Source organism: Macrobrachium nipponense, chromosome 44 (genome assembly GCF_015104395.2).
Source record: "Macrobrachium nipponense isolate FS-2020 chromosome 44, ASM1510439v2, whole genome shotgun sequence".
Classification (NCBI taxonomy): domain Eukaryota; kingdom Metazoa; phylum Arthropoda; class Malacostraca; order Decapoda; family Palaemonidae; genus Macrobrachium; species Macrobrachium nipponense.
The window spans coordinates 9,972,010-9,982,001 of record NC_087221.1 but is presented as its reverse complement, the minus strand read 5'-3'; the positions used below and the strand labels follow the sequence as shown (position 1 = coordinate 9,982,001).

General features: G+C 37.9%; 1 protein-coding gene across 1 annotated transcript; it reads right to left on the bottom strand.

The window, feature by feature from the left end:
• Positions 1-7,006: 7,006 nt before the first annotated feature.
• Positions 7,007-7,909, bottom strand: LOC135203906 (zinc finger MYM-type protein 5-like). The gene has a single exon (XM_064233838.1). It carries the CDS (start codon positions 7,907-7,909, stop codon positions 7,007-7,009), a length of 903 nt encoding a protein of 300 aa, XP_064089908.1.
• Between the last annotated feature and the right edge of the window lie 2,083 nt (positions 7,910-9,992).

The window sequence follows — 9,992 nt, the reverse complement described above, 5'->3', positions numbered from 1 at the left end:
CACGTGAAACAATTGATGCTTTGCGTTTAGTGTCTTCACATATGGGGTTAGTTATCCATTTCAATATTTTGATATTGTTACATATCAGCAGTGAGCTTCCTTTATGTGGTTCCATGCCATGGTAGGCGTGAAGTTCTTTAAGAATTGTTTTGCCTCAGTATTGAATTGTTGCTCATGAATGTGATGTTTGTATTGGTGTATTTTGTGTATTTTCACGCTTCTGTAAAAGTAACTTTTGTTATGTATATTTATATAAAAAAGGAATGGTTCTGTTTTGTAATGTTGTGAACTTTACCCACGCGGGATGAATCATGAATGATGAATTCCTGTGCACTTTGTAAACAGCTAGCAAGAATGAAAGACATGCTGAGCACGTCGTCATATTGTTGTCACCCGGAACAAATGAAGATGGGATAGCCGGTGTTATGCTAACTGAATACATCAAACCATTAATTACGACAGTATCACTAATGAAGATATTTCTTCTTCGGCAGGTGAGAGTTAAATTGCTATGTTCACACGTGTTTAGGCTAAGCTAGGCTAGCCCATGTTGGCCAACCTCAGTGGCGACTAAGTTGGGATAGCCTGAGTTATGCTAACTGAATACATCAAACCTCTAATAACGTATGATAAGATTGGCGCCAACGGTATTCACAAAACCGATGATAGGTTGAAAGCGGTCAAAAATGGTAAAGTTCCAAGTAATGTGGAAGAATTACAGGCTTTCTTAGGATTTGTTACATTTTATGGCAATTTCATTCCAAACCTTGCCACCACAGCATCACCACTATTTGATCTACTCAAGAAAGGTGCAGAATGGGTTTGGTCAGTTGAATGTCAACATGCATTTGAGAGTATTAAGCTTGAATTACTATCACCAAGATTCCTAACACATTTTCAGCCAGACTTGCCAGTAAAGTTAATTTGCGATGCCTTATCAGTAGGTATTGGCGCGGTGTTAGCTCATGTCATGCCAGATGGAGTCGAAAGACCCATCGCATTTGCATCATGTACCTTAAATAAAGCTGAAAAGAATTACAGCCAAATAGAAAAGGAGGGACTAGCTCCAAGTTTTGGTGTAAAAAAAATTCCACATTTACTTATATGGCAGACAGAAATTTACCTTAGTAACTGACCACAAGCCATTATTGGCTATTCTCGGTCCCAAAAGTGGTTTTCCTACAATAGTAGCCGCAAGATTGTAAAGATGGGCAGTGATATTGGCAACCTACTCTTATGATTTATAGTATCATCTCACAAGCAGCTCCAAGTAGCAATGAATCTAATGTTTTGATGATTGAAAATTTGTCAATTCCCATTAATTCCAAGGAAATTGCAGAGAAAACAAAGCAAAATCCAATTTTATCCAGATTGTTACAAGGTTTTATTTCAGGTCACAACATTATAGCTGAGCAAGAAGAATTTAGAAACTTTTCCTGTTTGGTCAGAATGTTTTACCGAAAGTGGACGTATCATGAGGGGTGCTAGAGTGGTTATTCCTAAAGCACTTCAAACTAAAGTCTTACAAGAAATTCATGCCGTCCACTTAGGTATTGTAAAGTCCAAAGCTATTGCCAGGTCATTTGTATGGTGGCCTAATATTGACAGGGATATTGAAGCATTTGTAAAGAACTGTCCAGGATGCAGTGCATTTCAGAACAATCTGCAACCGATTCGTTTGCATCCATGGGAGTATCCTCAAAAGGCATGGCAATGTCTCCACTTACATTTTGCAGGTTCATTTATAGGACATTACTATCTTATAGTTGTAGATGCTTACAGTAAATGGCCTGAAGTCATTCCTATTACAAATATAACATCGCATGCTACCATTAAAGTATGCATTACACTTTTTGCAACACACGGCTTGGCTGAAAGGATTTTCACTGACAATGGCACTACATTTTGCTCAGAGGAATTTAATAACTTCTTAAAGTCAAAAGGTATCTCACACACTACATCATCTCCAAACCATCCCACTTCTAATGGAGAAGCTGAAAGATTTGTACAAATCTTCAAGCATAACATGAAATGTAGAGGTGCTACACAAAATACAGTAGGTACCCACATTAGCATATTCTTATTACAATACAGAGCAACGGAACATGCAACAACAAGGCAGTAGTTCACTCTCAGCGTGGTTCGGAAGTCACGTAAAGCCGTTGGTCCCGTTGCTGAATAGCCTGTGGTTCCATGTAACGTAAAGTCACCATACAAACAATACAAACCGGGCAGTCCCAATCTTTTTTTATTAATGGGAAGGAGAGTGAGAACCAAGTTAGATTTAATGGTCCCTAACTTTCAGGCTGAACAAAATAACAGAGGACATAAACAGATGGAAAATATGGGGCCAGTGAGGCAATTCAAGGAAAATGACACTGTCATGGTACGCATGCACAACGATAACGTTAAATGGGTACCTGGTGTAGTTAAGAAAAGAGTAGGGCACCTTGAAGTAGAGGTTCAAGGTGTTGTTTTGTAGTTTTCGTATGCTGTATCTGTTTTTATTTTTATAAGGGGGAAGAGGTGTTACATATCCGCAATGAGCTTCCTTTATGTGGTTCCATGCCATGATAGGCGTGAAGTTCTTTAAGAATTGTTTTGCTTTAGTATTCAATTGTTGCACATGGATGTGATGTTTGTATTCGTGTATTTTGTGTATTTTCACGCTTCTGTAAAAGTAACTTTTGTTATGCATATTTATAAAAAAAAAAGGAATGGTTCTGTTTTGTAATGTTGTGAACTTTACCCACGCGGGATGATTTCCCGTGCGGCGCGCACATTGTAAACAGCTAGCAAGAATAAAGGACACGCTGAGGATGTCATCGTATTGTTCTCACCCTGAATAAACGAAGATGGGATAGCATGAGTTATGTTAACTGAATACATCAAACCATTAATAACGTATGATAAGACAATATTACTAATGAAGATATTTCTCCTTCGGCAGGTGAGAGTTAACTTGCAATGCTCACACATGTTTAGGCTAAGCTAGGCTAGCCCATGTCAACCAACAAGGCCAATACCCTATTGGCCTTGATGTCAGCCAACCTCAGATATTGTTTTATTTTGTGTTGTTTTTATGTAGAAACAGAAAACCTGTGATACGTTATGGTTATGATAAATATTAGAGATGTAAATGTGTGTGCTTATTTTAATATTGTTTCATTTTTATTTTGAGTTGTTTTTATGTAGATTGGAGCAAACGTTGTATGTTGCGTTACTTTAGTCTGCCTTATAATCAGTTCCATTTTCTGTTCTATAGGGACGTTTTCATTACGTTATGCCAACGGCCGTTAAGCCGCTTGAATTTCAATCAGTCTCTCGTCTGTATCAGCTCTATATGATAGAGAATGCATTTCTTTTCAAGCACTCGTCTTTTCCTATACCATAAGTAAGGTATGCATAACAAATTGGAGTCATGCCTTTACCCTTACAGGGAATAGACTATACATATGAATTCCTTAAGTAAATTGAGTTACTACTTCAGAAAATATGTCAGTACACAAAACATCTTGAAAAGATTGTTGTACGGGAAATTTCCCACATTCGGGATATTCAGCTGAATATAAAAAGCAATGCAGTTCGGAGTGTTGAGAAAGTCCTTGACTTAAGTGTGTCGCTAAGTTTACGTCCATAATCTTAGAAATATTGGGTATTCTATGTTTGAGGAATTCCTCTCAACGATTTTATTTTCTGATGTTTTTGTGTGTTCGCTTGTTTCCGTGCTATTTGTCTTTTGTAATATTTTTTAGTGTGTCGCATAAGAAATTATTGATTGATTTTCACTGCGTATTGCCGTCTGTCAGGTAATCGACAGACAGGAACTATGTTACTGTATTTGTATTCATGTGAAAACCAAATATATTTGCATGCCCATATATTTTGTAAAATATGTATGTCTATATTGCGTGACATAATAAGGATGAAAGAACCACATCTACTCGAGAATGACACTCTTAATATTATCTTCTCTGATTTTGCTATTTTCTAGTGCGTAGTATCAGTGGTGCGGTTAGCACCGAAAAGATGGTTTTACACAAAGACGAAGTCTTTTGACATAAACGTCAGTAGACGTTTTAGTAACGAAGTATAATTACTGTTTTAGTTATAATTCATTTGTCCTTATATATGAAATTGCTCTTGGTGAGTGTATTGCGCATATGTATGGTAAGAGTTGAAGGTGTTATTGGGTCTTGCTTGTGCCTCTTGCCAAAGGAGCCATTAGGAGAGGTCAAGAGATCGGGAGGGGAAAGGAACGGTAGTAGCACGCCCCTCTGATCGTTCCTTTGCGTGCCCCTCTAGGGATGTGTATGCGTATCGCCCAAAATTGTATTGACACACACCACCAATTAATTCACTATATTTAATAAATATGTTGAATTGCTCACTATTATATTTGGTATTTATTTTTGACACCGAACTTGGAAATTATTGTAAAGTTTTTTATGTTCTTGAAAACCTTGTAAGTCAGTTCTGCATTCGCGGTAATTGTATAACCTGTCTCTTTTCCCCAACAAAACCCGAATGAAGGACGGAACGAACAGCTTCTTGGCTCAACGTTTGAGGTGACCTGTTATCTAGTGTTGTGTAGTGATGTGTGTGTGGATTTAGAAAGGGTGATTTCATTTGAGTGCCATTGAGTTATAATTCCCATTGAGTGATAAATTTCATATGTCACTTATGTTATTACTCTTTGATATGTTTAACTTTTAGTTATTAAATTAATTTTAACTGTAAATTTATCAAATGCGTTTCAATATCCCTCGATTTTATTTCATTTTTCCTATGTTTCAGTTTTGTGGATGGTGAAGATAAATTGATCTGATAAACCTTTATTGTGTTCATACTTTAAGGTTATGCAAATAACTTTTAGAAACGAGATACCACAGCGGTCCCCTAAGGTCTGAAAATCAACCCGTGAGTACTCGCGACATTTAGAGGGAGGGGGGGAGGCGTACCTCTTGTCGTATCTCGTATAGCGATTTATGATCTGTGTTCATGTCTACAAGGACTGTTCAGTAAGTGAAACAGGGCCAGGGAGAGCCATCACTGGGCCCTGGTACTGTGAGTGTCATTGGGCCCCTACCATTTGGCGAGCGAAGTGAGCCCATCCAGCTGGGGGGATCAGGATTTTAGAATTTGACCAATTTTAAGAGCCAATTTAAAGCCATAAATGTTCACTGGTAGGATGTAAATTCTGTTCATCTTGCCGTACTGGAGCTTTATTTATGACTTGCAGTTAACAACTTATTTTGTTATTACATTACGTATAATTTGAGATAAACAAAACTTACTCATGAAACTCATTAAAGTGGCATTGTGCAGTAAGTCACTGTTGGCCTGTTGCATGTTGTGTATAATTATCATGCATAATAAAGTTTTGATGAATTTGAAATTCAAATTTCCCTATATTGAATAAGTCATAAATGTGACTGTTTCATACAAGTATACATGTATAATTATTAAAGAAATACTCCTTTCCTTGCTTTTCTAGCAGCAAAACACTCAAATCATCAAAATCAATCTTTCGTGCCAAATCACTTTCAATGCTTAAAAGACTTAGTGATGATAATCTCTCTTGTCCCATTGTGCTTCTTAAGTGATTCTTAATCAACTTTAATTTGCTAAAGGATCTTTCTGCAGAGGCAACTGTGACTGGCAACGTCAAGAAAATTCTCAAGGCTGTGCATATATTTGGAAACAAATCTTGTAGTTTTAATTTTGTGATCTTATTAAGAAGCAGAAGTGGAGAGAGAGAGTTGTCATCTAAATTGGCTTTATGTATATTCTTAAGGTACAGAATTTCCTCAGTTAGCTTGTCACTAGAGATGTCTTTGCTATACTCAGTGCTAAAGTTTTTAGAATCATTTACTATCACTTCATCAGTCATATCAAGATATGACCACAGAAACCCAAAGAGTTTGTTAATCTGGAAGATGGCCTGGTAACGCTTGTTTAGTCTCTCACATACTGTGTCAATAACCTTAAAAAACACTTCTTTCTTTAACCTATGTTCGTCTGTCTGTATAAGTGAATCTTCACCTGATACCTTATCATCATCAGAGTCGGAGTCATCAAAAAAGGATTTTCTTTTTCCTTTCCGAGTGACTCGAAATACTGGGTCAATGTTCATGGCAACTGCAACAACTTTGGCTTCATCATAAATTAAATGCCACTTCTTTTTGAGAGACTGCAATTCAGTTTCCAAGTCTTCTATGTTTTTTACTTCAATATCTACAGTAGAAGACTGATCTTGAATCACCTGATTTCTCTGATCTATTGAATTCAATAACTTGAACCAAAAAGCAGCCATCAAAATACATTCAAAAGAAGACACATACTTAATAGCGGCTGCCACATCTACTTTAGTTTTAGCTGTTAAACTCTTCAGTTGGGATATTTCTTTAAGTGAAGCGAGAATACCAGGTAAATGGTGTGCAAAGGGCCTGACACTAGCTACTCTATCTGTCCACCGAGTTCCAGATAAACCGTGAAGAGATGCCGCAATGTGACTCTTAAGTATCTCCCAGCGTTTGGGACTGCTCGAGCAAATATTATATACTGTCTGTACCATCCCAAAAAATGTTACTACCTCTTTGCAACAAGCAGCAGCATCAGAACCACACAAGTTTAAGGAATGACAGCCACAAGGTGAGAACAAGCAGAGATGATTCTTTCTTTTAAGATGGCTCTGGACTCCATTGTACTCACCTGACATATTACTACCATTGTCGTATCCCTGACCTCTGCAATCTTCAAAAGGAATATGAGAATCACTAAGAAATTTTAATATCATCTCTGAAATGTCTGCCCCTGTCTTCTTACTGTCATCAATAAATGAAAGAAATCTCTTGTATTTACCACATTCATCACAAGTTAGGTATCTCAGGAAGAATGTACTTAGTTCAGTATGTGACATATCCGGGGTAGCATCAACCATTATTGAATAATATTTGGCCTGATCACGTTCATTAAGAATACAGTCTTTAACCTTTTCGGCACATCATTGAATGAATTCATTTTGTGACGAATAGGAAAGATAATGAGCCTGAAGACGCTTCCCATCCTTCTGAGCTTCTCTCACTTCAGATACATGATCTTGAAGAATGGCATCATAACGAGAAAGCAGCTCAATTATACCAAGAAAATTTCCATTATTTGTATCACATATCATGCTAGACTCTCCTTGAAATGAAAGGCCTCGCTCTCCTAAAGTCCGTACAACATCCAAGATTCGTTTTAGAATTAGCTTCCATTTACTTTTCTCAGACTGAATTGATCTCTGTAACTGATCATCAATTCCAGATTCCTCTTTCAAACGTGCTTCTAACTGACGCCTGTCTAGATAACACTGTTTGTGGTAGTTTGTATGCTCATGTTCTGGAATGCGGTTATAAAGTTTTTTCCATGACGATTGTTTTCCAATGCCACATGAAGCCAAATTTGAAGGTGTTTTTGGCTGTTGTGTACATCCTGCAATAAACAGTCGACAAGGAAAACAAAAAAGTGCTCTTTTACGCTGACTATACACTAGCCAATCTCGTTTTCCAGTTTCACCATCTGAAGCAATTTGACTTGGTATTGGCTGAGGGCCCTGTCTAACAAAATCTTCAATCTGCACTCGAGATGGCCTATCAGGGATCAAACCTATATCTCTTTGTTGTTCAGTGTCTTTGGGTTCTGCATTTATTACATCGGATTCGGCTTCCTGTTGGGCATCCTGGACTAATGACTGTGAAGTTGAGGGGTCTGACTCTGAGGATGAGGGCAAGATATTCTGTTCTTCTATATTAGTGTCTATTTTCTTAACACCCACTTCAAATAATGTTCTTGCACACTTTGAAACAGCCTCTTCCCTAGCCTGTATTTCTTTCCGCTTCAGTGCACCAGATTTGTGAGAATACATTATGCAGTCTGAAAGAAGAGGAAAAAAAACTTTTACCCTAAAGGCTACAGCACAATGGTGATAATGACATTATGACACTTACACCATTACATGGTATATACTCAACAGTTTTGGTCAATTTGTTTAAAAAATGTACATGTTGTTATTGAACAATTTCATTTAATTTAACAGGGATGGACTTGGACTCAAAAATCGACTTTGGAATTTTTTCTTTGAAACAGCCTATTTGGTGAGCAAAGCAAGCGGCAAGCCTATAAGCTATAGACCTGTAGGTATAACCGCCTATTTAGGCATTATCCAGCTAAAGGGTAAGAACCATGCGATGTAAGCCTCCCCCTCCCCTCCCCCAAGAAAATTATGAAAAACAACCAGGTGTGACTGTCTGCATATATTTTAAAGGAAAATATGGATAAACTATCATAAACAAACTGGTGTAAATAAACAATGCACATAACACTATACCGTCTATACGGTCCATACCATTTCCCCCAGGTTGGGAACCACTGCTGTAAGTTCTGTAACTTACTGAAATATTTGCCAAGGAATGAGAAAGACGATGTACATCCTGCCAATCAGAATGATGGTGACTGAGCGAGACGGAGAGTTGACATCGCTTATATTCCAACACAGCTGAGCTGCATTCATTTGCGTAATTACGTGGTGTCACTCCAGGCTTAAGATTATTTAGAAAAAGTTTTTCAACAACTATTATTTTACTGATAAACTGTAGAAACTTCTATTATATATATACATATGTTTATGGTGTGTTTTGCATATTAGTATTCTCTCTATCTCTCTCTCTCTCTCTCTCTCCATTTGCTCTCCCATTTTTTTCCCTCCTGGTCGGGTGACTGGCTGAGCCGGGCCCCCTTTGAGGCCGGGCCCCCTTTGAGACCGGGCCCTGGTGTAAAGAAACCAGCTTCACCCCCCTCTCACGGGCCCTGAGTGAAAGTACTTAATTGTGGTACTATTCATTAATGATATTGGTATGTTACCCTCGTTAATAATGAATTGGGGTGAGAGATATTTCCCCGTAATATAGAAACCGCAAAGGGAGTTTTGTGTTGTTACGTAAGGCTTTTAGCGGTTTTTGACCAAGTAACAACGTTAAGCATATACAGTCCACTAAGTCCATCTTTTTCGCCACACTATGAAATATATGTGATATGTATTCTGTGATAAATAGGGTTTACTTGGAAAGCTACAAAGTAGACCTACAATGGCAAGATTGATAAAGGGTGTTGCAACTCGCTACTGGATTGGTCCTGTATTGTTTGAGTTGCATTGGTTACCTATTAAAGATAGAATGATATTTAGAATAACCGTAATGACTCGATGGTCTATCAAGACCGAATGTCCAAAATATTCGAAAGACTTGCTGAGCATAACAGCTAAGGGATGAATTCAACAATATATTAGATACAACTGGTTTCAAGTTATTTGAGCCAAAGCGTACTACTGAGAATTTTAGCTATAGTACCTTTAAATTTGCACCCAAGAGACTATAATAAACTCCAACTTGATATCAAGAGAATTGAAAATATCAATATTGTAGAACGACAAATTTTCCTCGGAAACCATCTGCTGGAATTTGTGTACGAATTTCCGTATTTGGGTCACATTATCACCGATGACCTAAAAGATACGGCAGACATTGAAAAGAGGCGTCGTAAACTATGTGCAACTGGCAACATGATTGCAAGGAGGTTTGCCTTCTGTCACCGAAACGTGAAACTGCTGCTCTTCCGCTCGTACTGCTACATTATCTATGGGTGTTCCTTCTGGACGAACTATACCCGAGAGACCATGAGACGTATCACTTGTGCACAATGACATTTTGAGACGCCACACAAACACTCATCGCTACCACTCCGCTACACAGATGTTCACAGAAAACCACCTGGACTATTTAAAAATCATTGTAAGGCGAACAATGTCCAGTCTGATAACCCGAGTGAGAAATAGCAGCAACTCGCTCATACAAAGGATCCTAAGGTGTGAAGCAATAAGATCTAAATTGTGGGAAAGATGGGAAAATGAGGCCTTTGTTCCCTAAAGGACTTAATCTCTGTAAAGTTACTTC

Excerpts from the sequence above, each read along its gene's own strand:
- LOC135203906 (XM_064233838.1), bottom strand. The coding sequence starts at position 7,909 with ATGTATTCTCACAAATCTGGTGCACTGAAGCGGAAAGAAATACAGGCT.